The 27,509-nt window shown below is 45.5% G+C and overlaps 2 protein-coding genes across 3 annotated transcripts; one reads left to right on the forward strand and one right to left on the reverse strand.

Annotated features, from left to right (window-relative positions):
* Window positions 1-230: 230 nt before the first annotated feature.
* DDX42 (DEAD-box helicase 42) lies at window positions 231-16,589 on the reverse strand. The gene is made up of 19 exons (XM_050985504.1): window positions 16,488-16,589; window positions 14,457-14,693; window positions 13,706-13,856; window positions 13,050-13,111; window positions 12,020-12,056; window positions 10,437-10,586; window positions 10,129-10,233; window positions 9,431-9,550; window positions 8,809-8,985; window positions 8,192-8,320; window positions 7,871-7,970; window positions 7,616-7,663; window positions 7,050-7,147; window positions 5,963-6,239; window positions 5,269-5,495; window positions 3,956-4,066; window positions 3,379-3,480; window positions 2,451-2,833; window positions 231-1,826 (listed from the first exon to the last, which is right to left on the reverse strand). Exons 2-19 carry the CDS (start codon window positions 14,675-14,677, stop codon window positions 1,538-1,540), a joined length of 2,787 nt encoding a protein of 928 aa, XP_050841461.1. The 5' UTR covers window positions 14,678-14,693; window positions 16,488-16,589; the 3' UTR covers window positions 231-1,537.
* On the forward strand, window positions 16,563-27,108 carry CCDC47 (coiled-coil domain containing 47). 2 transcript variants are annotated; one of them, XM_050985498.1, is made up of 13 exons: window positions 16,563-16,698; window positions 18,978-19,243; window positions 19,366-19,473; window positions 20,291-20,465; window positions 20,639-20,760; window positions 21,319-21,384; window positions 22,124-22,225; window positions 23,057-23,167; window positions 23,478-23,563; window positions 24,252-24,310; window positions 24,827-24,936; window positions 25,108-25,275; window positions 25,523-27,108. In XM_050985498.1, the coding sequence occupies exons 2-13, from the start codon at window positions 18,983-18,985 to the stop codon at window positions 25,601-25,603; spliced, it is 1,449 nt and encodes a 482-aa protein (XP_050841455.1). In that variant the 5' UTR covers window positions 16,563-16,698; window positions 18,978-18,982; the 3' UTR covers window positions 25,604-27,108. The 2 variants fall into 2 exon arrangements, with proteins under 2 accessions (XP_050841455.1, XP_050841456.1); XM_050985499.1 differs by lacking the exon at window positions 16,563-16,698 and adding an exon at window positions 16,770-16,901.
* Window positions 27,109-27,509: the final 401 nt, after the last annotated feature.

Genomic DNA, 27,509 nt, shown 5'->3' on the forward strand with positions numbered 1-27,509 from the left:
TCCTCTTATAAAGCAGAGGAAAATCTATTTCCCAGCAGACCTTGAAGTTAAAACAGGGTTTGTGAAACATTTTGGGGCGAAAGATACTAAGAAAAACCACAGGAAGTATTTTACCAACTACAATCCACAACTTCTGCTGAGACAGACACAGTCAGATCTCCAGACTGTCAGTTCTCCCTTTGCACATCAGGGCAGCCAAAGGAAGAGGAGAATAAAAAGCACATGCTGCATATTTTTGTACCAGTAATAAAACATTTACTAGAGCAAGCAGAAAGTAAATGCACAGCTGATAAAGAAAACATCACAATGTCACAAAACCCTGACAGCTTCTGGTACATCTTCCAGTGGAAACGAGCCAGCGGTGGGTGCTGACATGTCCCAACTGAAAAGTTCTTCCCTACCTTGTGGCAAAAAAAAAAAAAAAAAAAAGTAGTTAAAAAATGGGAATACACACAATGAGTTAAAAATGGGCAAGCAAGATTTTACAGATTTACTACACGTGTCCAAAACAAGGCCAAATTTGAGCTGTTTCTTTTCATTAATTGTTTTTTGAGTTCTCCCTAAAGGCTTCTGAGCAACAGATCCCTGAATTTCTGAATCTTCTTCCTTTAGCCACACTTCCTGGGGGGCTCCAGCCTCTGATTGTTGTGGTCTATCTACATTGTCTTCCCTTTTTTGTTTTTAATTTGAAGAAAGCACTCAATCCTCTCAGAACAGAGGGTGCATAGGCACAGCAGAGACACAGGTTTGCTATGCAGGCTTCCACCAGAATGAAGGATATTAGAAAACAGAAGGTTCTTCAAAAGAAAAAAAATATCTGGGCAATGGGATTGGAATTAAAAACAAGCCAGGGAGTCCAACCTCCACTACAAGTGAATTTGTGGTTTGCTGGATGGAGAAGGATCCCTGGAACAGCTCCACACACACCAAAATAAAAAATCAAAAAAAAAACCCCAACCCCATAACAATGAAACCAACTTGCTCTGCCCCACCTTCAGCAAAGCAAATTGATATATTCTTAGTTGATGGGGGGAGAGGTAACCTGGAGACCAAATTATCTGGGGAGAATATGTGAAAAGGAGATGGAGGAAGAACTCACCATACTGACCAAACTGCTGCAAGATTAATGTCTAACAGGCAGGTCCTGAGCATCTCTAGGTGGACTGGACTGGTTTGTAAATATGAACGCTGGTTAAGAAAAGACTAATTTATACTTCTATGGACAAGTTTATTAATGTTCCAAGGATGTGGAACAGCTTCTTTTTGTCAAGAAGATCTGTTTAAATCCAGCAGAGTCACTCGAGCACTGAATGTTTCAAAGCAGAACCCAGGGAGCTTTATCAAAATGATTTCTTTCACTAAGTGTTGTGTGCACTTCGTTCAGGTGAATCTGTCCGCAGATGAACTCGCATGGGGGCTCTCATGGTTTCCTTCTCCTGCCCCAGCTGCTCAACAACCAGTTACCAACAACCCCAAGAAATCCTCTGGAAAATGACAACACTACCTGCAGAGATTCCAGGCTGTGAACCCCCAGCTTTTAACTGTCCCACCGGCTCTTCTTGCGTTTTGGGGGCTCTGGGACAGCAAAACCATCTGTCTTGTCTCGGCTGTTGGCCTCCTTCCTGTTCTCTCCATTCCTGCTCTCGCTGTTCCTGCTGTCGCCGTTGTTGCGGTTGCCGCCGGGCAGGTCGGTGAAGTGCCGGCCCTCGCTGTGGCGATGGACGTCGCCGTGGCGGCCGTCGCTGTGCCGGGAGGGGTCACCGTGCCGGCCACCACCTTCGCTGTGGCGCTGGCCCTCGGTGTAACGTTGGCCATCGTTGTAACGTTGGCCATCGTAGCGCTGGCCCTCGGTGAAACGCTGACCATCATTGAAACGCTGGCCCTCGTTAAAGCGCTGACCCTCGTTAAAGCGCTGGCCCTCGCTGAAGCGCTGGCCCTCGTTAAAGCGCTGACCATCATTGAAACGCTGGCCCTCGTTAAAGCGCTGACCCTCGTTAAAGCGTTGACTATCATTGAAACGCTGGCCCTCGCTGAAGCGCTGGCCCTCGTTAAAGCGTTGACCATCATTGAAACGCTGACCATCATTGAAGCGCTGGCCCTCGTTAAAGCGTTGACCATCATTGAAGCGCTGGCCCTCAGTGAAACGTGGGCCATCGTTGAAGCGTTGGCCATCGTTGTTGAAGCGTTGGCCATCGTTGAAGCGCTGGCCCTCGTTGAAGCGGCCACCACCGCCCTCCCCTCGGCCGCCGCCGCCCTCCCCTCGGCCGCCGCCGCCGCCCTCCCCTCGGCCACCGCCGCCCTCCCCTCGGCCACCGCCGCCCTCCCCTCGGCCACCGCCGCCGCCCTCCCCTCGGCCACCGCCGCCGCCCTCCCCTCGGCCACCGCCGCCCTCCCCTCGGCCACCGCCGCCCTCCCCTCGGCCACCGCCGCCGCCCTCCCCTCGGCCACCGCCGCCGCCCTCCCCTCGGCCACCGCCGCTCTCCGGGCGCCGCGGGGCCTCGCCGTGCCGGCTGTTCCGGCTGTCGTTGTACCGTTCTCTGCCGCCGCCGCCGCCCTCGCGGCTGTTGGCGCTGGCATTGTTGAAGCCCTGCGCTCCGGCGCTGGGGAAGGGGGGCACGCTGCTCAGGCTGCCCGTGCTGGTGAAGCCTGGCACTCCCTTGGCCGCCGCCGTGGCCGCGATGGGGCTCTCGGGATTGGCGGCGTTCTGCTGCGCTGAGCTCGTCGGGACGGAGTTCAGGCTCCCGGCGCTGGTCCAGCCGCTGGCACCAGCGGCAGAGCTCCCAGTCTTTTGGTTATTTAAACTTGCAGCAACAAAGTGACTCTTGTACTGGGACTGCAGGAAAGGGAGAGACAAGAGAGAGCAGGTTTGGTTCTGTGCTGCCCCACAGAACATGGAGTCATTGTGAGTTCACAAGCCCACCTTGGATTCTGGGGCAACAGAATTCCTAGAGCAAGTCAGTCTTGGAGTGATTACGTTCCTGCTGTGCTTATGGACACAGTTAGTAACAGACACCTCCTACCAGACAACACCAACAAGGGAATTCTTACATTGTGGGGTTAATTTTTACACTGAAGAGAAAGAGCCCCTGTTTCCCATTTTGACTGCAATTACACTGCTGTTGCAAAGAAACCTCCACAGAATCAAGCCCAGGTGCAGAATCCAGAAAGAAAAAAGAGCAAAGAGGCAGCAGAAAACAAAGTAAGTTTGGAAAATTTGTGCAAATGTGTTCAGTCCAGCCTGCACCCAATTCCACCACTTGGGACTGCCATGCTGAGAGTGCTGCAAGTGACACAGCACAACCACCACCCTCAACTTCCCTGAAATAACAGGGCTGCTGCATTTTCAGGGGAGAAAAGGAGTCCAAGCAGGGAACCAACCTGGAAAGCTGCTTTCATTGCTGTCAGCCTGTCCCCCATGGCCCCTGTGGATGGCTTGTAGGCCTCATAGTTGCTCATCACACTGTTGTTGTTTCCACGGTCCTGTGCAAAAACACAAAGGGCAACTGCAGAGGTTTATCCCACACAGACACACTCAGTTCAACCACTGCTCACATCTATCCTCTCCCTGCACTCAGGAAATACATCCACTAAGGATGACAGACTTCTGGAGAGCCCTGAGCAGGGGAACAGTTTGCTCCATTTTTTTTCTGACAAGAGTCAGACTGGAAATTTTGAAGTAATTTATTAGCATTTATTTTACAGCAACAGTCTATTTTATGAGGAATCTCTAAACCTGCTGGATCACTCTAGCTCTAAAAAAGCAGCTCTTAACAAGAGAAGAACAGCACAGACTTTCACTTGAGATATATGATCCTAACTCTGAAAGATGCTGAGCTATGAGAACTTCTAAAGCAGACACTGTAATCCAGTAGCAAGACTTTTTAAATTAAAGAGTAATCAATACTAAGTGGAAAAGTTCCAAGAATCTGTGAACCTCTTCAGCATCTCTACTTACAGCATTTTCTGAGCCCAGCCCAGGGCGTTCACGGTATCCCAAGCCACCACCACCAATATTCAGCTTCTTGCCCTTCCCTCCTTTAAATCGGGATTTCCGGAACCACGGGTTCTGTAAGAGAGGGACAAGTGCTTCTCAACACAGGGAATAAAAAGTTTCATAAATGCATGTAATGAGGCTGAGAAAAAAGGGATACTGAGCATTTTAAAAGAGAAATGTAAATACTGTTTTCCATTTAACCACACAGCTGCTGTAGGCAGTTGTGCCATGAGGGACGGATGCTTTGAGTTAAAAATGTCTTCTATGAAAACTAATTTTACACCTTCAACTCTCCTTCAGGTTAAGGTTTTGGGGGTTTGCATTCTAATAAACCCAGGAATAAACAGAGTTTCCAATGCCATCACTTGGGAGCTCTGCTCTTGCTCATACTTTGGTTTCACTGACTTAGCCCAGTGCTTGGCTAAGGAGAAAGGAGGGTCTGTCAGCAAAACTTTCTGTTCCAAGCACTGGCCAGGGAATGTCAGCCCAACCAGACCTGCTGTTTCCAGATATTTAAATAATACCTGGCTGCACCTCTTTTTATGCCCTACAGTCTCTCCAAATGTGAATAAGTCAGTTGGCTTCCTACATGCTCCTCTCAAGGCAGTCTGGGGAGCTCTCACTAATTCCATCCCTTCAGAAAATGCTGCCTTTGTCAGAAAATTTACTTTTGGCAGCTGCTGTCCAAGCTACTTGCTAATGTGTCCACAGGCCTGCTAATCCATCTCTGAATCTGGGAGTTGCCAAAAAGCCTGGGCTCTCTTGCAGCTATACAGGCAGCAAAAGACAAGAAAGTAAAGAGATGATAAGTTCAGTGGCACAGACACGATTGCTGCAGCTACCTGTCATGCCTATATATAGCAAACCTGCCAGAAAGCACTGCCAAGCAGGTGGAATGATCAAGCAACAACCCTTTCACAGAGGGAATGTCCCTGTAATTGTTTTCTCGTTTAGCTTTCATCTAAGCTGCATCTCCCAGGTGCCTGCTATAAATCTGACTGTAATGAGACACTGGAATGCTCTGCTGGCATCAGCAGATTACAGCTCCTAATTTCCTGGGCAGTGCCTGGCCCCAAAATAGATCACATACTGTGTTACAAAATCTTCATGGATTCTTTCAAAGGCCATTAAAACCACTAGGAAACCTACTTTAAACCAGGGCAGATCCCCAAAAGGTCACTGCTAACACATGATGGAGCCAGCAATATGAGCTGGCTGATTTTATGCTGAATCTGAAGCGAAATTCCCTCACCTCAAGTTTTGCTGGTTCATACCTGCATTGCCAAATCCAGCAGCTCTTTGGAGACGTGCTGGTTGGCACCCTCCAGGTTCCTGACGAGGTCACCAGCGAAGTTGCTGTCCTTGGGGGTCAGCAGGGTGTAGGCCACTCCCTTCTCCCCCGCGCGGCCGGTGCGGCCGATCCGGTGCGTGTGCGTGTCGATGTCCCGAGCTACGTCGTAGTTGATGACAGTCTTGATGGAAGGGATGTCCAACCCTCGAGCTGGAAGAAAGAACAACGTGGTGGGAAGTGTCATTATCCCAATTAACTCAGAGCAATGCCTCTGGTACCAGGGTATCACCCTGCTCTGGTCCTGCAGGCAAAAGGAATGTCAGCTGATGAATGAACAGCAAGCACTTCCTTAAGACACAGCTTTTCTTTCTGTATGTTAAAAAATGTCAGGCTGTAATTTAGGCATCATTAAGAGACTAAAAATAACCTCCCTTGCCAATGCCATGTACTGCCAAGGCACAGAGTGAGACTCTTGGGGGTGTCTGTGCAGGGCCAGGAGTTGGGTTCCATGACCCCTGTGGGTCCCTTCCAGCTCAGGATATTCCAAGGTTCTGAAAAGCACCTGGACCACAGTGTCCTGCAGGTGCAGAAGCCAACCTGGTTGCCTTCCCCTGAAACATGCTTGCCTTTGCTGATACCCACAGCTTGTCTGAGCTGCCTTCCAGGTGGTCACATACCTGCCACATCAGTAGCTACCAGGATGGGGATCCCCTTCTTCTTAAATTCTGAAATGACTTTATTCCTCTCACTCTGGTCCATGTCCCCATGGAGCAGCCCCAGGTTATGATCCTCCTGCTTGAGGTTATTGGCCAGTTCCTCTGCGTTGGCTTTCTTGGTGACGAAGAGGAGGACGCTCCCGGAGGACGTGAACTCCACGAGGCGCCGCGTCAGCCAGTTCCACTTGCTGGGCCCAGAGGGAAAAATCTCCACAATCTGAGTGACATCTTCATTTGCCTAAGGGCAGAAATGTCCTCAGAGTCAGGGAGGTGGGAGCAATGCACAGATTTCCCACACATCCTGCATTACAGAGTACAGTGCAGTGCAGCTTACAGCACTACTTGCAAGTTTTCTCTGACAGATTTAATTTTGACACATTTTAATATTACAAGGATGATGCTCCCATTATACAGGAATAGTTTAGATCAATGAATAGAGGCCCTGTGACTGAGCTGTGAAAGCTGGTGCTTTTCTTAAGCAAAATCAAGGAAAATTTTTCCCAGAAAAAAAGGGCTTCAGGAAGTAATTTTTTTTTTGTTATAAAGAGACCTGATGTAAAAAACCAAAAAATACAGAGAACTGGATGCAACAAAGATGTTCTCAAGGCATCTTGATGAAATTTCTCAGCAGTTTCAATATATTATTAGCAAAGTTTCTTCCCAGCAAGTTTACATCTGCCCACTTCATCAGCTTCCTACCAGATCCCAGCCTGCTGATAGTTCAGCTGTCACTGTCAAGCAAGTCCAGCATCAACATTCCCATGGAAACCATAGGACAGAGATTTTAACTTTCAAATTCTTCACTGCAGAAGTTGCAATGGCTTTGTTTATGCTTTTGAGATAAAACTGAGAGATACAACCATTGATTCAGCCTAATAACAAAAATAAACCACCACGGTGGAAAGGTCAACAAGATAAAAATAGAAACCCACTATTTCTAAAACTTTCTATTTTTGCTAAGCACAAATTATTTCAAACTAACTACAGATGATGATTCTTGAAGTTTAACTTAAATTTGTTCTGAGTGTCTCAAGCATTATGGGATTACCTCTCCAATGTCTCCTTGCACAACCCGAATTGGGTCGATCAGAATGTCCCGAGCCAATTTCTCAATCTTCTTACGGAACGTGGCACTGAACAAGAGGGCTGGAAGAGAAACAGGCTTCAAATGCCTTGAAGTAGAAACTTCCTTTCAGAACTGTAAAAACACTGCACAGATGTTGTGAAGGAGGAGCTGGATTCCTGAGTGTCAGTGAACTGAAGCTGAGGTTTTATGGGTTCTAATGGAAATTACCAACCACTGTTAGAATACCACAAAGTGGAAACACATTTCATAGCATCTGAAATATTGATAAAACAGGGCTCTGCTGTTAACTTTCTCTCATGGCACCTCAGAACACTGAATTTCAAGGCATATGAACATGAATTCAGCTAATCATCTTTGCTCTGAGTGCAGTTGGTGGAGGGATTACAGAGAGAAGAGCTGAATGCCCACATGCCCTCCCAACAGCCCACGCTCAGAATAACACCAGTGGACTTTGGCACAAATCTCCTGGTGTGATTGTGTCCAGAACTGGGAATCCAAGCCCTGCTCCAGACTCACTGTTTACTCACTCTGTCTGTCAGGACGTACGTGGCTTGCGATTGATCTGACCTGGTATTCTGCAAAGGAGAAGAAATGCTCTCATCAACCCTCTAAACTCATTGTTTAGAAATATTAAGTCAAAATGCAGTTTTGTTGTTTTATTTAATATATAATCACAGAAAGAATGAGTGCTTCTCACTCACTATTTAATTTTACAGACCCCCCCCTAAGCTGGGACTGGGCACCACTGCTTTCCAAAAGAGTGACTTTGGTTCAATACGTACCAAACCCCATATCAAACATTCTGTCAGCTTCATCAAACACGAGGTAAGTGACTCTCTGCAGGTTTGTAGCTTTCTTTTTCACATGATCAATCAAACGACCCTGGTAAGAAAAAACTCCAAGTTTTTAAAGCACCTTTAAAAACATGTTAATATATACAACCACCTAACTTTGCATCCTGACTTACCAGAGACTTACAACAGAAAACATCTCAAGGCTTCAGTCTAGAATTGTCAATATTCACGTCATAGGAACAGATTCTTACAACTTTTTTTCAAGCTGAACAGTGCAAAACTCTGGTTTTGGTGCCCACAGGTACTTACTGGTGTGCAGACCACGATCTCTGCCCCCTCCTGCAGGGCCTTGGCTTGCTCCCACATGCTCCCTCCTCCGTACACGGCCACGGAGCGCAGGTTGTAGGCCTTGCCAAAGCGCTTGCACTCGGAGTGGATCTGAGGGTGACACAGCACAGCTCACATCAGACACCTCTGAGACAACACACCTACCCTGGAAATGCAGCATGGAGCCTGAAATGCACTCTTCAGCTACTAACTCAATGAATGATTCCAAACTCCTCAGGGGTGAATACTTCGACACATGTGGAGAGTTTCCAGTAACTTGAGAAACCTACTTAGGCATCCAGCAATAATTTAACCTGCAGGCTCTATCCTTTTGCACATAGAATTTGTCACAATGCATACCAGCATTCTTATACCTAAAAATAATATAGGAGCATGGTGCAAAAATTTAAAATTTTAGGTTAGTCATGATTCTTCGAGAAAACAACGGTAAGAAAGAGCTGTGAGCTGGACCCAGGCTACTCATGCACAAAGCAATTTTTTCAAATACTTTCCTGATGTTATCTGATCATTTCTGCCAAGAATTTTGCCTCCTTCTCCAAGCAGGCTGGCTGGTACATCCAGGGATGCTACAGACCTACCTGCTGGCAGAGCTCCCTGGTCGGGCAGACGATCACTGCGATGGGACCATCCCCTGGCTCAAGCTCCTTCTGATCCATGATGTGGATCAGCATTGGCCAGATGAAAGCAGCTGTTTTCCCACTTCCAGTCTTGGCTATCCCAATCATGTCTCTGCCACTTAGTGCCACTGGAACACCCTAAAAACAAGGAGATTCTAAGCCCACATTATGCCCAGTCTAGTACAGTAGAGTACAGGAAAACTCAGGTAACGAGGAAAGCCCAGCTCAAAAAATCCCCTAAACTTTTCATACATTTCTCTAGGCAAGAGACATCACTTGAAAGTTGTTTGTCCACCAAAAAAAACAATGAAAAAGGAATGTGGATATATTTTCAGTGGTCATTCAACAAGATAAAAAGTGGCCAAACTTCTATTTAAAAAAAAACCAAAGCCATTTTTCTTTGCATTTTCTTTCTATTTAAAAAATACCAAAGCCATTTTTCAAAATGCACTCTGCAGGCAACTAGAATTGCATTTGTCTCCTCATGTGGATGAGGGAGCTTTGCATGTGTTATTTTCGATGAGGGAGCTTTGCATGTGTTATTTTTGTTCTCTTTACAAGTTTGAGAAGTAACAACACTCACCTGACACTGTATTGGAGTGGGTTGGGTATACTCAGATTTCCTAATCTGATGCATAAGTTGCTCATCAAATCCAAAATGAGCAAAACTACTGCCAGGCCTTGGAGGAGCAGCCCCGGAGACCTTGGAAAGAGAAAAAGTTCTTTGTTCATGAACAGTGAGAGAAAAACAAAGAGCAATCTGTTAAAAAAAAACAAAACAAAACAAAACAAAAAAAAGGGTCTCTCTTTCTCTGAAAAATAATTATACTTTTTCAGTGGACGTTAAATTTAACTGGGTACAAATTCCAGATGTGTTGTGTAAATAAGACTTTCAGGTATAGAAATTTAATTATCTGGCAATCACCATGAGCTACTAAATATTGTTTTTACCTCCTTGTGCTTAACTGGTGTTCTACCCCAAATAATTCCCTTCACAGAAGCTCACCCCACAAACATGTCAGAAATGGCAAAGAACTAAAACTGGAAAGAGATGCAGGAATTAACTCCTAGCTTTGGAGGTCTTTAGTCCAAGTAGCATTCCTCACTGCCCACTTTCACAAATCCACAGGAGACCTCCAAGAAATCAACATCACTGCAGGTGTCTGAGAGGACTGGATTCAAAAGCTGGAGTTCCCAGTGAAAATCTTCATTTAAACTAAGATATTCCAAAGCTGAAAGGGAGTTCAAAGCTGCTGGGAGAGCAGTTTGTGCCCAGCTTACCCGGAGATTCAGCTTATGCCGTAACTCCACCACTTGCTGCGGGGTCAGGCTGGTGATCTCCTCATGCTCATCATAGAAATTTTTCTCAAATGGTGGATATTCAATCTGCAATGTAATTAATTCATTACTCACTTAGTCCAGATGTAAGATTCTTTTTTTTTTTAGCTAAAGTTCTTAATTGTCTGCCAGAACATTTGCTTAAATGAAGCCATTTCAAGGATATTTATAAGAAAGCACTGAAATATTACAGAGGCCTCCTCAGCACCTGCTTTTCAAACAGAACAAAAGAGAACAGAAGTCCCTCCTACCTCTGAATGGTCAATAGGTGGAAGAGGATCAATGATTTTTTTGGATGGTGCAATTGGATTCCCATCACTGTCATACTCCAGGTTATCCTCCTCCTCCTCCTGCACCACACCAGCAGTGGGGTTCTCTGCCATGTAGCGAAAATACGCCTCCTGCAGCAAAACAGATCAGCAAACTCACATCCAATAGGATGCAAAAGCACTCCTGTTTGGTGATGTGATGTATGTGCTAAGTGGCTGTTTGCTTTCACACCCACCACTGAGGAAAAAGGTAACTACTTTCACTAGAACTGATTCTTCTAATAATCACCAGCAGACACATCCTGAAGGACAAGAAGTATAAATGAAGAAAACAACTCCAGTGTCAGCTACACAACAAAATGCTCCTAAAAGCCAAACTTCTCTTGTGTCTGTTTAACAACTCCTTCTACCAAGTCTTGTTATGTTTACCAACAGTAGGATCTATTCTTATTTCCACAGGAAGAAAGCACAAAACACTGTAGGTTTCTAACCAGAAAACACATTGTTACTAAGCATATGATATTGATTTTTTAAAAAATGCTATGCTAAAGAGAGTTTCTTTACTTTCCCTAACTAGACTTCAGGAAATGAAGAGATACCTATTTTTCATTGAGAGAGTCAACAACAAATGTGAAAGAAAATATTTCAGAAGAGTCCTTCAAGACAAGCCTGAGTTAAGACACTGCCACCCTGTCACATGCCATCCTCACAGCTCACAAAGATGTTTGTGTCTCTCAGAGTCTCACTGGCACACCAGTGTGAAACTTCCTCATAGAGAAAACACCAGTCTTGCTTGACTTAAATATTTAAGATCAGATTTGTAAAGCAAGGCTCAATTACAAATATACATATATAGTCATCTGATTTTTCATTTTTCTGGCCAATTATTCCTTGGTCACAGAGCTATGCCCACAATACACTTGAACAGCAGCTACCCCCAGACATAAAGTCACTCCTGCTCCAACTCTGGCACAGCTACACCCACCACACTGAAAGCAGAGGCCCCCAAGGCCAGACAACCCTGCCAAGCTCTGCACTAATGCAAGTACACAAGTGTTAGTAACTACAGCTCAGTAGGAAGATACATTTTGAAATTAAGTATTTTCTCTTTATTATTTCTGCTACAGTGATAGTTCTAAAGCTCAATGAGAACTGGAGCTCCTCTGAAAACAGGGATCAAAACGCCTGATTCTTGCCCTGAACAGACCCCACATTTCACTGTGAGGACCTTCCACAGTCCAACAGCCTCTCCCTGGTGTCTGCTGGAGCTGATTGTGCTAATTGCAAGGTGTAAGATCCTCAGACACTGACAATCTGTACAGGAAACTGAAGTTCAAACTGACTGAAAGAAATCTTCATCAGTGAATGCAATTGCCTAATACTCTTCTTAAAACACCTGGAAGGGCAGAGAGCAGGGTAACCACTACAGCTTCCTGCTGGATTGTCCACATACTGTGAATGACACTGGAATTTTGTTTGTCCCAAGTAGTTAGGTGTTTGGAGAGGGAAAGTTAAAAAATACAAAACAACAAAAAAGAAGATAGAAAGACTGCATAGGAACTCACTTGGTCATCTTCCTCTTCAATGTCATCTCGAATACCCCTGGAAAAACAAGCGGAGAAAAAACTTCCCTGCAAGTGTTCCACAGACTCAGCTCAATAGTTTCATTTGATTAGTGCTGAGCTCCAGATTTCGTGGAAGACACAACACTATCAACAGGGCAACATTTATATTCCCAACCCATGGAGTTTTCATAGCTGGTGCCAACCATAGCAGTGACCCTGCAAAGACTTCTCTTTAGTACTGAGACTGAAAGATTAGGATTCCATCTTCCCAGCAGAAGCCACATCAAAGATCATCCTGGTCTAAGCTCTTGATGCTACAGAAGTCCCATAACTGAAGAGGAATATGAGCCAGGAAGTGCAAATCCAGTTCAGAACTTCCCCAGGTGGTGATTTGGATCCGGTGTTCTGTGTCAGGACCATGTATAATCTGATCAACCCCATGCAATGCAAATTCTACCAACATATCTGACATTTCTATCAAGAATCAACAGCATAATTATTTTCCTTAGTCAGAAGAGATAAGCTGCACGAATATAAACAGTTTTAAACTCCAAATGTAATCCCCTAATCTATCTGCTTTAATGTCTAACACCTAGTCCAAGCTTAGAAGAGTCTCCAGTAGTCCAGGTACAGCAGCACTGACTTATTTTGCTCACAAAAATGCAATTCTAAGCTAAACCATTCTGATCTCTCCAAGGGTGTGGGAAGCAGAAAAACTATCCAGGCTGCTCTGGAAAGTGGCAGGAGTACAACACGTTGCCCCGATTTCTGTGACCTAGAAAGGCTTCTGGCAGGGGATAACTCTCAGAATTGCTGCAGTTTGCCATGGGATGCTGCCATGGGTTCTTCCCTGTTATCCCATTCTTACAGCACAAATCTTTACCCACAGCACCTCATGCACAGGTTAATTATGTTTATTAGGTATATACTACACTGCCTAATGAACAACCATCATCAACAAAATGCACTGGAATTCTGTGAGCACCACACAAGACACAGGCAGGCATGGGAATGATAAAAGAGAACTTACTTAACGTTCTTTTTTTCCTTGTCTTTATCTTCAAGTCTCTTCATGTCTCGAGCAGCTTGATCCTAGCAGGTCATAAAGTTGTCACATGTTAAAAAGACCAAGATGGTAAAACATGGAAGGGAAAAATGTTCTTGAATAATTAAACCATTATGTCACAGGGACAACACTTCTTGAACTAATATTTGTCTTGTTCCATATCTGATTATGCTAAATAAATTCTCCTACTAGCACCTTTGAATTAATATATTACTCTAAGCTTGTGACAGTGCCATTGAAAAAATAAATTGCCCATATTCCTCCTGAATCCAACTAATAACAGAACTGTAGCTAAAAATCAGCTCATCATAAATACAAAGAATTTCTATTTAGGTAGTGAAAAACACAGAAAACCTTAGTTTGATATTTAGAAACAAGCAGAGCTCTATGTTGTATTGTTCTAACATCCTCAAAGCAGTTAAACAGTCAAATTACTCTAAGTCTCATCCACTCTCTATCTAATCCATTTTTGAGGTCTAACTAACACCATCCTACATAAACCACAAAGTTAAGTGGCATTTTAACTGCAGCTGCCAAAGCCCTGAGTGACATTTGCTGCCCCTGACTGCACATAGGCACAGCCAAAGCAATGAATAAACATTCCCCAAGCTGGCTCTTGCCTCCACTTCAGCCATGAATGCCTCCAGAGGATCATCATCACTGTCAGAGTCTGCTGATTTGGAATGGAACTGCTGCCGAGTGGGGGAATTCTCTGCAGGAATGTAGGGCAATTCCACATTGCTGGAATCTTCCTCTTCATCCTCAAAGTACCTGAAAATAAAAATCAACAACAGCCCAGTCAGCACATGGTTTACAGCACTGTGCTGTCTTTCATGGTTTCTGGTTGAGTCAAGGTACCCACATGGACAAGAGAAGATGTTGAGATTTATTTATTTACAATCATTCATGTTAAAATTCAAAGTGATGGCAGGGCAAAGAGATATCATAAAATTGAGTTTCTCTTCATCTTTCTTGTAGGCTCCCCTTAGGTACTGGAAGGCCACAAATAGGTCAGCCCCAAAATTCTCCAGGCGAGTAATCCAAACTTTCTCTGCCTTATTTATACATTTATGCAGCCAAGAGAAGGGTTAGTAAAGAACTGTGGAGACCAATATTTTCCTGTGCAAAAGACACCCAAATTTATCCTACTTGGCTCCAACTTTGAGAAGACCACAGAGTGAATAAAATATGTTCTTGAGAGGGGAAAGCTGGAGGAGGAAAGCTCCTGCAGGCTACTGTAGCATCTCAGAGTCTTCTAAGTATATTATTCCATATTTATTTAAATAAATGTCACAGATATTCCCCCAACCTCAGAAACATAAAACCATTAAAATCTAGAGCTACATAAACACAAGAAGTGACTGCACTCACGCATTCTCCTCATCAAAATTGGCTCTCTTTGACCCAATTTTGTAGAAGGAAGGCAGCTGAGGAGGCCCCGATTTCGCAAATGCAGCCGAGGAGCCGGCGGTGCCAAAAGCACTGTGGGACTGCTGAGACAGCTTGGGCTCCTCTTTCTTGCCAGGTGTTATGGCAAAGCCACCAAACCCAAAGCCTCTCTTTGTACCAGGTCCACCCTTATTCCAATTCATGATGTCCCCGATGTAGCTGTTGAAACAAGAAAAGACAAATTAATGCTCTTTCTGATTCAGGCAGTTAGAGGTAATTGGCATGATTTTTCTTGTTAGTTGATCACTGCAGTCTTGACACAGGGACTTGTGGAACTTTGAGGGACAAGAGTTTAATCTGTTTCCCAAAGAGGATGGGGCTCTGGTTTTTTGTCAGTAGTATGAACGTACCCACAATTCTAAAGAAGAATAAAAACGAAGTGGTTGTCTTCCAGAACAGGTCATGTCCTCCAAGGATTACTTAAACACATTTAAGATGTTACCTGTCCTGTTTGCAGTCTAAGACAAACAAACCCAAGGCCAGAACTTTGAACACCAGGAGGAACAAGAGATGAAAAGGCAGCTCAGTGCATATTTTGCATGTCCACATTGTCCCATCTGTAAGTGTTTCATGGCTTGTCAAGACCTCACTCCTGCAACCTCCAGAGAAATGGGCCCAGAGCAGCACAAGGCCCTGTGTGAGCCCAGGCACATCTGTGCCAAAAGCCAGCTCCCTTTGCCTCTCAAACCACCTTCAGCCATGTATATAATCTCCATCTCTGTTTTTCAAACAATATTTTAAACATTCCACATAACAGTGTCTGCCCAGAACTTGATTTTCTAAGATGATGACTGAACTGATATATTGATATTTACAGTTTCCATTCTTGAGTAATTCAGTTACCTGCATGGTCAAGCAAATCATACCTGTGAGACAGGAAAGAGAGCAAGACAGCCACTGCTTTCCAAGGCATTATAACTGACTGTCCAAAGGCTACAAGTCTTATTAAACAAATCCTCACACTGAGAATCTTCAATGAGATCAGAACTCACTGGCAAAAAAAACAACTTCAAAACAATCTGAAGGTAAATAGTGCAGCTGGTCCCTGTGCTGAACATTTACCAACTTGGGGCTTGCTCAATAAATCTCGAGTCAAGACCAAAGCTCAGTAGTAGGTTTTGGGGGAAACTCTGCTGTTCAGCTCTCTGTGGCAGCAGCTGATCATGGAGTCCTGTTTTCCTCTTGTCCTGACACCCTATAGCTTTTACACCTGCGGATCTGTAGTACTGGGAGATCAAAAAGTACAACAGAGGGATGAGAGGTGGAACCACATTTTTGCTGTCACAGCACAGTGGGAATGCTTGAAAACTGTTAAGTTAAAATCTGATTGTAAGAATTCTCCCTCATTGTACTTATCCACCTTTTCCCCCCTTCCTCTACCTCAAAAAATAAGGAGGGCGAGTTTTTTATTGCCATACAGCAGCAAAAGTACAAAACACGGTCAGTTCGCCCACTCGCCAGCAGCGAGGAACACGGAGAGGTTCCCACAGGACGCAGAGACAGCAGGAAAACCCCGAGGGCTTCTCTGCCCTGTGGCCGCCGTTCCGCGGGAGGGAACTCGCGGGACGGACACGGAGCCCGCCTGCGGCGCCCGAGATCCGCGGGCACGGCCGCGATGCGCCCCGGCCGCTCCCGTTCCACGGGGGAAGGGCGGAGGGACCCCCGCCCGCCGGGACCGCCCTCCTCAGGGCACGGCAGGAGCGCGGCCGGGGGCACAGAAGCCGCGGGCAGGCGCTGTCCCGGCACACCGGGCCCTGCTCGGGGCCCTTCCCGCCCGCGGAACCGCGATGCGGGGCGGGCCCTTTGTGCGGGGCAGGCCCGGGCTGCCCGCGCCCGCTCCAGGCCGCGGCTAGGGCGGGTATCGCCCGCGAAAGGCCCCAGAGGCCGGCGAGGGAAGATCCGCCGCCGTGGCCTGCCCTGCCCCGCTCGCCTCCCTCAGCCCCCCGCACTCACCCGCAGCCGCCGCCGCCGCCACTTCCCCGGTTACCGGGGCGGGGGGTGGGGACGGACGCACCGACGTGCCCACGCACTGTGCGTGAGTGACGCGCGGCGGCCGCGCGTGCCCGGGCGCACGCGCACCGCCTGCCGGTGAAGCAGCGGAGAGTGAGGGCGGTGGGACCGGGCAAAGGCGGGAGCGGGACCCCGGGAGCGAAACCGAGAGACGGTAACGTCAGCGGCGGGCCCGGGACCGCGCTGCTTTCCCGGTGGTTCTCGGGTGGTTCCCGCGCTGCAGGGCTGGGCTCGCCCCCCCCCCCCCCCACGCGTGTGTATCCGCGCACCCCCGCACATGCGGCGGGGCCCGCCGTGCGCAGGCGCCCCGGTACGGCGGGCGCGGAGCGGAGGGCGGGGGCCGGGCCCGTGACTCAGGTAACGCTGCTCCGGCCCCCGCGGCCCCTCCGGACGGGACATCCCCACTCCCACCTCCCCAGGGCTGCCGGGCGGGGCCCGCTCCCTCCGGGGAGCTCGGTACCGGCAGGCTCCCCCGGGAGGGGCAGCCTGGCGCCGAGGGCACCGGGCGTACGCGGCCTGTGCTGCGCCCCACGGGGCGGGAGGGGCTGGCGGCGGGGCCGGGGGCGGCAGGTCGCTGATTTTATCTTGTTAACCTTGACTCGTGTTCCGGGAAGGAGCTGGGAGCGTCCCTGGAGCGGCGGGATAACGAACACCTAGGGTGGTGTCCCCGCTGCGGGCGGGGGTCACGGTCAGGGCCCGACAGGCTGCGGACGGGCGCTTCTCCAAAATCTGCCACCGAGCTCGGCTCTAGGCTCGACATCTACCGAGCAAGCCCGAGCTGGTGAATGTGCAGCACAGGCAGCAGCAGCAGTGTTTGCCTTCGGGTTGTTGGAAGTAGTTTCTCTTGCTAGTGGGGTCTGGGCAGCCGGTGTGGAATTGGAGAATGAATCGGTTCCTCTGGCAAGGGAAAGCCGGTGGTTTGTGGGTCGTGGAGGGCCTGCCGAGGATGTTCTGCTTCCTGGAATTGGAACTTGGAAGCCATTCTGACAGATTTCTGACCTAAGGGGTTGCTCCAGCTTCACCCACCTCTGGTTCAACTGTATTCTTCGAATTGGCTGCAGAAGCTTATTTTGCATTAAGCTATTTGGAGTTGTCGGGTCTTCTGAAGGGGGATGTGCTCAAATAGTTTTGGAATTCCTAATGTGAAATGTTAGAGATTGGTTGAGCAGGTGACTCTGTTGTCCTGTCATTTTCAACAGCGTGTAAATTCTGTCCTATTGAAATAATATTTTCGGGTTTTTTTTTCTGCTGAAATTCACATAAAATTGTGACATTCCCTCACAATGTTCCAAATTCCTGGGCCTTGCTGAACTTTCCATCCTAATTAAGGTTCTGTGACCATGTTCTGTGCGGGTTTTTGCTGGAGTGAGGAGTGTTTGACAAAGGTGTTTATTTCAGTCGTCCTTGTCATTCATAACAGGGTTCCCTGCACAAGGCACTCAGAGGAATGCTGGTCAAATTTAGAAACAAATTATTTCTATTCTAAGTTTGTGAGAGAACACTCTGATTAACATTCAGGTTCCCACTCGGATCTGGTTGCTGGAGGGAGTAAAATGAGCCTGACAGCAGAGCCTGATGCAGCTGATCCTCTGTGCCTGGTTGTGAAGTGCAGCTGAGGGGTTGTTGCTGCCTTTTTTGGACCTTGGAGAAGGTGCTCCAACCTGAAGGGGAGGTTGGGACTGTTTGGAACTCAAGCAGAGAGACAGGAAGCTGAGGGCAAAACAAGGGGAACTGAAAACTCTGCAGAGTTCTGGCTGATGTGGGGAGAGCTCTGGGCTCCTGAGCCCCAGTTTACTCCTTTGTTCTGGGAAGCAATACCTGCCCTCTTCCTTTTTTTTGGCACAACTGCCAGCAAAAGGTCTTTGTCTCTGTGCAGAAATCATGATGGGACACTGTGGGAACTTAGTTTTGAGTGTGCAGCCTAGAAAATCACAGATGAGCACTCTTGGACTAGCAGAGGCTCTCAGAGCATTGCTGTTAAATGAATCAAGTGCATTTTAAGATTTACTGCTGCTGTTACACATTCAATGCTTTGACTGTTTCTAATTGCTAATTAATAACAACTGTAGACACAGAATGTGGTCTTGGAAGTGAGCTGGCAGAGCTGGCTGGGAGATGCTTTTGGAGAGTCAGTTGTGTAGCAGAACATCCCTGCTTTCCATCTCAGCTCATTTCAACAGCGTGGCCAGATGTGAATTTGCTGCTGCCACAAGGAACAGAGTGCAGAACCTCTCCTTCAGAGTTATTTTGTTCTTGTACCAGTAGTCTTCTTTATAGAGAAGATGGCAAGATCAGGCAGGGGTTTATTTCTTTCTCTGGTCTGACTCGTAGTGTTTTCAAATTTTGCACTGTGGGTTGGGGGTTACTGGAGGTGTGATGTAACAGAATTGATGAGGACTTTTTGCAATGATTGATTTAATTTTTTTTTTCCAGTGAAAATGAAGAATTTATATATTTTTATCGCTGTCCTGTTCATCCCATGGAGCTTTTCTTTGGCAAAGTATGATGAATTTGAGGATGGAGATGACATTATGGAATATGATGATAATGACTTTGCTGAATTTGAAGATGTGAGTGAAGATACAGTCACAGAGTCTCCTCAGAGGATCATCACTACAGAAGATGATGAAGAAGAAGCCACTGTAGAGCTTGAAGGTCAGGATGAAAATCAGGAAGACTTTGATGATGCAGACACACAGGTAAGGCCTTGCCTCCTTCCTCAATAGTGTTTCCTAATAGTGTCTCTGCACCTTTCTTTCTCTTTTTGGATTTTACTTGCTGGGCTTTGGATTTTCATGCTGTTTGTGATTTCATCCTTTAGGAAGGTGACACCGAGAGTGAGCCATATGATGATGAGGAGTTTGAAGGGTATGAAGAGAAACCAGATGCTTCTCATAGCAAAAATAAAGACCCCATAACAATAGTTAATGTAGGTATAACTGTTGATCCAGTGTCTATTTGGAGTTTCATCACTTATTTTCTTAAGACAGATTGCCAGGAATGTCACTGGGGTACTAAACAATGAACACAATGTGTTTTTTTTAGCTTGTCTGTGGCTTAAGTGTCAGATTAGAACTTGTCAGCTCGGTTGATTTTTGAAGCCAATCTCTCTGCCCACCCTGCATCACCTTTTTGCCTCCCAAAATAATCTTTTACAGAATAATCAGGTGCTCAAGGTCTACCTTTTCATTACCCCTGAGATCTCTTTTTAGGTACTATAGCTGAACTTGGCAGTGAAAATTAACATTTGGGTACTTTTATGACACAGGGGTGGTACAGTGATATCAGAATGGCTAATTACCCTCTGAGGTGGCAAGGTCAGCAAGGCTTCCCTGCTGCCCCATGCACTCTGTAGCTCTTGCTGGCATCCTGAGAATGTTCCTGGGCATTGGGTGTTTGGATTTGCAAAGAAGTTGCATGATGATCAGATAATGTTGTGATGAGCAGGGTATCAAGCTCAGACTGTTTACTCTGAGGGATGCGTGCTAGCCCAGGCTCACTTGGAAGTGAGTACTTTTTTTCTGTTAAGCAGGTATTTTGGGAATACTCTTATCAGTTGTTTCCTGTATGATTACTGTGCCCCAGTAAGCCAAGTGCTTTATGTAGGCTTAGCTCTCTCCTGTTGCCTTTCTGGAGCTTATTGCTGTGTTGGGGATGGAACTTCTCCACTACTCTGTATTTCCCAAATTTTTGTGTGTATAAAATCCACGTGTTCAATATGTAAATCACAGCTTCTGTTCCCTTAGGTCCCTGCTCACCTTCAAAACAGCTGGGAGAGTTATTACATGGAGATCCTGATGGTGACAGGTCTTCTGGCTTACATCATGAACTACATCATTGGGAAGAACAAAAACAACCGCCTGGCTCATGCTTGGTTCAACACTCACAGGGAGCTGCTAGAAAGTAACTTTGCTCTTGTTGGTGAGTTCCATAATGAGAAGGATCTGGTTTTATTTGAATAAAGCTGGGTTTAGTCTGGCATTAAGGCTGTAGAGAATCCTTCTCTGTACTGTGGTATTGTGAGCCTTCTGTTGAACTATGGTGTCTCAGTTTGCGAGTTTAGATTGAGGTTCTTTCACTGTGGTTTTCCCCAGGGGATGATGGCACTAATAAAGAAGCTACAAGCACTGGGAAACTAAATCAAGAAAATGAACACATATATAACTTGTGGTGCTCTGGAAGGGTGTGCTGTGAAGGAATGCTCATCCAGTTAAAGGTAAGAATGAGGGAGTTTGTGGTGCTGTTTACGTGTCACCAGTTGTCAGGTTCTAGAGGCTTTTCCATTCCTGTGTGGGCAACATGGAATCCTATGGCATGGGATTTGTGCTCACATTCAGACACAGAGTTCTGAGTACACACACGAGTTAAAACTGGTCATCTGAAGGTCTGTACAGACCTGTATTCTGCCTCCTAAAGTTGGCACCAAAGAGGAAGTGCTTGCAGGAAGAGTATAAAAACCAGAGGTGTAGTGTGAACAGAGGTCACTGTAGGCTGAAGAGCCCATTTGCCACTTAGAGGGATAAATGGACCAGCAGGAATCCCAAGGAAGTACAGCAAAGACAAATACGAAGCCCTGGACCTGGGCTGGAACAGTTCCACAGTTTATGTTCTGACCTGAGGGAACAAAGCCCTGAGAAACTCCTGCAGTGCAGAAAGTGGGCCTGCTTTTGAGCTCTATTGGTCACACAGGGAAAACTCAGGTTAGATCTTAGGAAGGAGTTTTTTAGTGTTGTCTGTTCAGCTGTTTTCTGTGTTTACCACCTTGTGTTTTTAGTTTCTCAAGAGGCAGGACCTGCTGAATGTCCTGGCACGCATGATGAGGCCGGCGTCAGACCAAGTGGTGCGTACTCAGCCCTTCAGATTAGCTCTGATAAACTGTTGCATTCCTTCAGTTCTGCTCTGCTGCTTTTAATTGTTCCAGGTGATTTCTGTAGTATTCCATATCTTCCAGTTCAGTAACTATTGAAACAACCTCAAAGAATTGTTTGTATTTCTTTCCTGCCTGTGAAATGCAAACTGCTGATGACTGGAAGTTGTTTTATGTGTGGATTTTATCATTCAAGTGGTTTTGTGAGTCTGTCATGATTCAAGAGGTCATATTGATAAAAAGTGGTTTTTTCAGTCTGAAATACTTAGTGATTGTTCATCTGTCTGTTCACTCTGCCTGAATAGGACTGGTTAACCTCTATGTTGGTCTGGATGTTATATTCTTAATGTTACCTTTTGCCTTCCAACTTGCTCTTAGAGAGCATAAGTGCTAAGAGAGGTTACATTTGGAAGAACAGTGACTGTGTGCACTGTGAACACTCTTCCCATACATCTGTAATTGTATTTACTTACATCATAATATTTAATTGCAAATTATTTTTACAACTCTGCTGTTCTAGTCACTGTCATTACAGCATGATACTGATTGGTGTGCTCAGTCTAATTAAAAAGCTTTAAGACATACTGAAAAGCTTTAAATCATCCACCTTTTTCTTAGCTGTGTCTGTCTTTGCATAGTCCTTTTTCTTAGGAATCAAAGTATCAGACAAACATTGAAATCTGACCAGGGCTAATAACATTCTGTTTCACAGCAAATAAAAGTGACAATGAATGATGAAGATATGGACACGTATGTGTTTGCTGTTGGAACCAGAAAAGCACTGGTGAGACTTCAGAAAGAGATGCAGGACCTGGTATGTACAAGCACGTTGATAAATTATAGCATATAAGAATCTAATCTGCATATTAATTGTTTTCTTGGGAACAGCTGAAAACCTGTGGAATTTGTGTGGAAAAAATATTTCCATTTACAGGTAAAAGTCAAATGGAATCAACCATCAGAAATGCTCCCTCCATCAGACCTGCAGGGAAAGAGGCAGTGGGAAGCAGCTTACACCTTTCTCTTGGGGTATAGTTGGTTTAAGAGAGGCTGCAGATTTTTGTCAGCAAACATGAGTGTCACTTCACCTCATTTCATTTGCACAAAAGATATCTTCAAGGATTGAAAAGTAAACCTAATTAGTGATATGTGATGTGGAAAATTTAGGTTTAAGTCATCAGTTTTTACATGATCTGAAATTAAAATTTTCCATATGTTCAAGCCGTGAAAAGAATTGCAGAGCTTGCAAAGAATCCAGTGATAACAAGTAATGTTAAAAAAATCTTTTCTCTCAAGTAATAGCATGATGTGTGGTTGGTAGGATGCCAGTTTTTGTTCTGTTATCAAACAATGTAAGCAAAATGCCTTCATCCACTTTGAACACTCCAGTATGTATGCATTAGAATTGTTTTATCTTCTTCCTTAAAATGCTAACTTCTGAAGGAAAATACTAGCTTAAAGACTATTGATGCTGTGTGCTTTACTTTGTTTGAAATGTCCCCAGCCAGGATGAGTGAGTGAGTGTATTTTTTATTATTTCTTTTCAGGTACTTTTAGAGGTCCCTCTGTTCCAGAACAGTTCAGTCTGATAAGATACTTACAGGCCTGTGTTTATTTTTCTTTTGCATTGTTCTCTTTCAAACAGAGTGAGTTCTGCAGTGATAAACCGAAGTCTGGTGCAAAATATGGGCTTCCAGATTCACTGGCCATCTTGTCAGAGATGGGAGAGGTCACAGAGGGAATGATGGACGCTAAGGTAAATTTGAATGAATTAATACAAATACTCCTTGGTAATCCTGGCATTTACAACTTGTATGTTCATTTAGAACTTGTATGTTCTAAAAAAAGTTAAAAGGGGAAAATTCATGTCTTTATCAGTGTCACTGTGGCAAGCTGGGCACAGCAATTTCCTGAGTGATACACAGAATGGTTTTGGTTGGAAGGGACCATAAAAATCATCCGGTCCTAGCCCCCTGCCATGGGCAGGGAACTGGCAAACCCCTGTGGCATGGGTAGGCTGCAGCTGGATTGGTGTTGGGAAGAACTAACCCCCATTTCTCTTTCAGATGATCCATTTCCTCACACACTACGCTGACAAGATTGACTCTGTCCAATTCTCGGACCAGTTCTCCGGTCCAAAACTTATGCAAGAGTACGTATAAAGGCTGATTGTCACTGTGCCTCAGCAGCAGCTCTGCTTTTCCCTGAGCCTCCTAGTCCAGAGGTGCTGTCAGGGGCTGCTTCAGAATTGCCAAGTGGTGGGTGATGTGTCTTACCTGAATGTCCATGTAGGTTTTTGCACATGCCTGTGTATTATGCTCACAGGCATATAAATGAATGAACATATTTTGACTTAAATATAAGACAGCTTATGTGTATACCTTGTACTACAGTTGTTGAGGATCTGTGAAATGTAGGCCTGAGATTTTCACATCAGAATACTGTGGGATTTGGGGCAATGAATACTTAAACTCTTGAGAAAATATTTTGTTCTCCTAAAATATTTAGAGATCTTTAGTGGTATAAACAACAAGGGGTGTGTGAAGCTGAATCTAATTCAAAATATACAGGCCTTCTTAAGTGCTTGCATGCCCTCTTGACATTTAGAGGGGCTGGTGCTGTATGTTTTCACACATGGTTTTTCTCTGCAGGCTTTTGGGTAAAACACTTCTGGAATCTGATTAGTTTGAAACTTAACTTTGGGTTATAGCCAGGCGTTTAATGTTTATTTTATTCAAGTACTCTCCAAGTGTCTTTTGATTCTTGATGGTTTTTCAGACCAATGGTAGTTACTTTGTATTTTGCTTCACTTTTTTCAAACACTTGTTTCTTTCCTCCAGGGAGGGCCAGCTTACAAAACTGCCCGAAACTAAAAAGACACTTTTGTTTACATTTAATGGTAAGGGCTCTGTTGTCTGTGTGTGTGTGTCTGGGGGAGTGTGTGGCTAAATTTGGGTAAGTCACATGCTCACAATCTGTCACCTGTGGAAGATAATGTGTGATGAGTGACTTCAGTGCATTTAGCAGGATCATGGGTTGATAAACGGAAGGTAGCAATACACTGGGGACTGAGCACCTTATTGTCATGATAACAGGACACTCAGTCTTGCTGTTATTGACCTCAGCTCACACTCCTCTCTCTCAGGGTGGTTTGTTTTTAAACCACAAGCCTTGCAGTTTGAACTTGCACAGGCTCAGTTGGTTTACCCTGGTTTGAAATAAAAGCGGCCTGTTGAGAGAATTCTAGAAAAGAATAGATCTTCAAATGAAGCCTATAGCTCTAATGAAGCTTCCTAAAGAGCAGGATAAGAGCATCTTTATTTCATGAACAGTGTGAGCCATAAGGGAAGAGCATCACAGCAAACAGATGAGTACTGCCAGTCTGTGTGAATGAACAAGGAACTCTTTATTTCAGTGCCTGGTTCAGGCAACACTTCCCCAAAGGACATGGAGTCTTTGCTGCCTCTGATGAGCATGGTTATCTACTCCATTGACAAAGCAAAGAAGTTCAGGCTGAACAGAGAAGTAAGTAGTGCCTGGTTTTCTGTCTTCTGACATTGTGTGAAATTGGAACCATTACCACTGGGCCCTTATGGATCCGCTGGATCCTTCTGTTTCTGTATGACTGGTAGAGATCCTGCATCCTGCTCGTGGGGAAATCCGTTACAAACTGCGTTTGCTTTTCTCTGTGCCAAGGGTAAACAAAAAGCTGACAAGAACAGGGCTCGGGTGGAAGAGAACTTCCTCAAGCTGACTCACGTGCAGAGACAGGAGGCAGCCCAGTCCCGCCGGGAGGAGAAGAAACGGGCAGAGAAGGAGCGAATCATGAACGAAGAGGATCCCGAGAAACAGCGGCGGCTGGAGGTGAGGGCACATTCACCTTTGTCCAGGCTGCTGGCACATCCCTCCTGGGAGATCTCCAGGGCTGCCTGGAGGGCTGGTAGCAGTGGCAGCTTTGATTTCTCTTTGCTGCTCCTTTCTGAAATGCACGAAGGCTCCCGGTGAGCTGTGAACCCGGTGCTGGAGGGCTTTGTTGTTTGGTTCTGAAAGGTTCTGCTTGGTCCTTGAAGAGATCACCTGTGTTGATTCAGATCCCTGTCCTTGCCTACAGGAAGCTGCTCTGCGGCGTGAGCAGAAGAAGCTTGAGAAGAAGCAGATGAAGATGAAGCAAATCAAAGTGAAAGCCATGTGACTGTGCTGTGAGAAGTGTCTTGGTGGCACCTGTGGAACTGTAATTCACAGGGTACAAAGACCTACGTAACTCCATCATCCTCTGATTCCTTGAACACTAGTAACCATTAAGAGAAAAGTTCTTGCATTGGTGTTACTTATTTAAGTATTACAGCAAAATGTGTGGAGAGCTTTGTCCCGGCAGTTCTGTTCCAGGTGGTACAAAGTTTTGCTACTTGTCTGTTAAAAAAAAAAAATTGCAATATTCTTGAATGCTTTTTGTCATTTGTTCTTTAAAAACAGAAGATTGTAAACCTGTCCACGTGTGCTGGTAACATATTCATGCTTTGGTTTTAAACTTTGGTTTTAGTTATTGTGAGGGAAAGGGGGAAAGGGGAAAAACTTAGGGGGAGGCAAACTGCACAATAAACATTTACTGTGTGCATTTATTTGCATCAAGGCACAACTCTTAGAGCCTTCCATACACAGTATGGATTCTTCAGGGATTTAAGCCCAGTAGAATAGAAGTTCTAATAGAAGTAGAAGATTTTTTAATCTTCATTTTTTTTTAATAAAAAACAAAGGCCTGATGCAGTATTAAGTCACCTGTGGGCATGACTGGCTTGTGTGTAAAACATAGAGATGGTTAGAACCAAGGGACTGGAATCCATGGACAGTTTCCTACTTGTGTGTTTGGAATCTTGTTATGTCAGCACAGTGTTCCTTCAGGAGTGAGTGCATGGTGAGTTAACAGTTCAGCCAGCTTTCCTTCAGTATTTTTAAAAGTTCAAGTTTGCCTCAACCCCTTCTCTCCTGATCTCAGCAGCTGCTGCCCAGCTCACTTCAGCCAGGAGCCAGATCTAGTGGAGTACCTGCAATTCCTGATCTCCCCAAGCCAGTGAAACGTTTCAGAGGATATTGGTCCTCTTCATCTGGTCAGTGATCTCTTCAGGGTTTTGAATCTAAATGGGAAGAATGAAGTGAATGCCCTGTGCAAGCACTTCGCTGGGAGAGCTCTGCATTTTATAAATGCTTCCTGTCCAGAAGGCATTTTATTGTTGCTTGTAACAGACTTTTAACAGTTTTGTGGGGAAACAATGTCCTGCATTTTTTTGTTCAATACTTCATGGAAACTTGGTTCTGAGGCAATAAGAATTAGCTGCTGTTGAAACAGCAATTGCTTAAACTCCTTGTTCCAGCATGGGATGCTTCACCCTGATTGAAATGCAAATGTCTGTAACCTGATACATGCAAATACATTAATTTTATAATGGTTGGTAAAATTATTTAAAACCAAAACTAATGTAGATTATGTGAAATTTTAGCACTATTTAGCTTTAAAGATTAATCTGTTATTGTTTCACAGAGTTCTTTGAAAGGAAATACTAGTTTGTGCTCTTTTGAGTAAGTGGACAGCTTTCCTGAAGTCCCATCCAGTTGTGGGCCATGGCAGCTAATTTTGTAATACAAACATTCAAATGAACAATCTAATGAAGAGTAAAATATAATTGAAACACTCCTGCTTTACCTGGCTTGTCTCGGTGTTCTTTTCATTCAGCACTCTGAAAGCCTCCTCTGTGCTGGTGAGTTTTGGTGTGGGCTGTAAGCAGCAGGAGGAGCTGGTTCCTGCTGGGGAGGGCTGCAGGAGCTGTGTCCCCCCTTGGGCCCCCATGGAGGATTTGCCCCTGGGGTTTGTATGGCAAGTGGGCACAGTAGGGTCCATCCCTGCTGGGGTACAGCCTTGGCCACTCTCTGAGGGGACCCACAGGGTCACAGGATTGATTAGTTTGGAGAAGACCTCCCAGATGGTCCAACCTGGGCCTGATCCCCACCTTGTCACCCAGCCCCAGAGCACTGAGTGCCACGAGTTGTTCCTTGGACACCTCCAGGGATGGGGACTCCACCAGCTCCCTGGGCAGCTCGTTCCA

The sequence above is a fragment of the Serinus canaria genome, chromosome 27 (genome assembly GCF_022539315.1).
Source record: "Serinus canaria isolate serCan28SL12 chromosome 27, serCan2020, whole genome shotgun sequence".
Classification (NCBI taxonomy): domain Eukaryota; kingdom Metazoa; phylum Chordata; class Aves; order Passeriformes; family Fringillidae; genus Serinus; species Serinus canaria.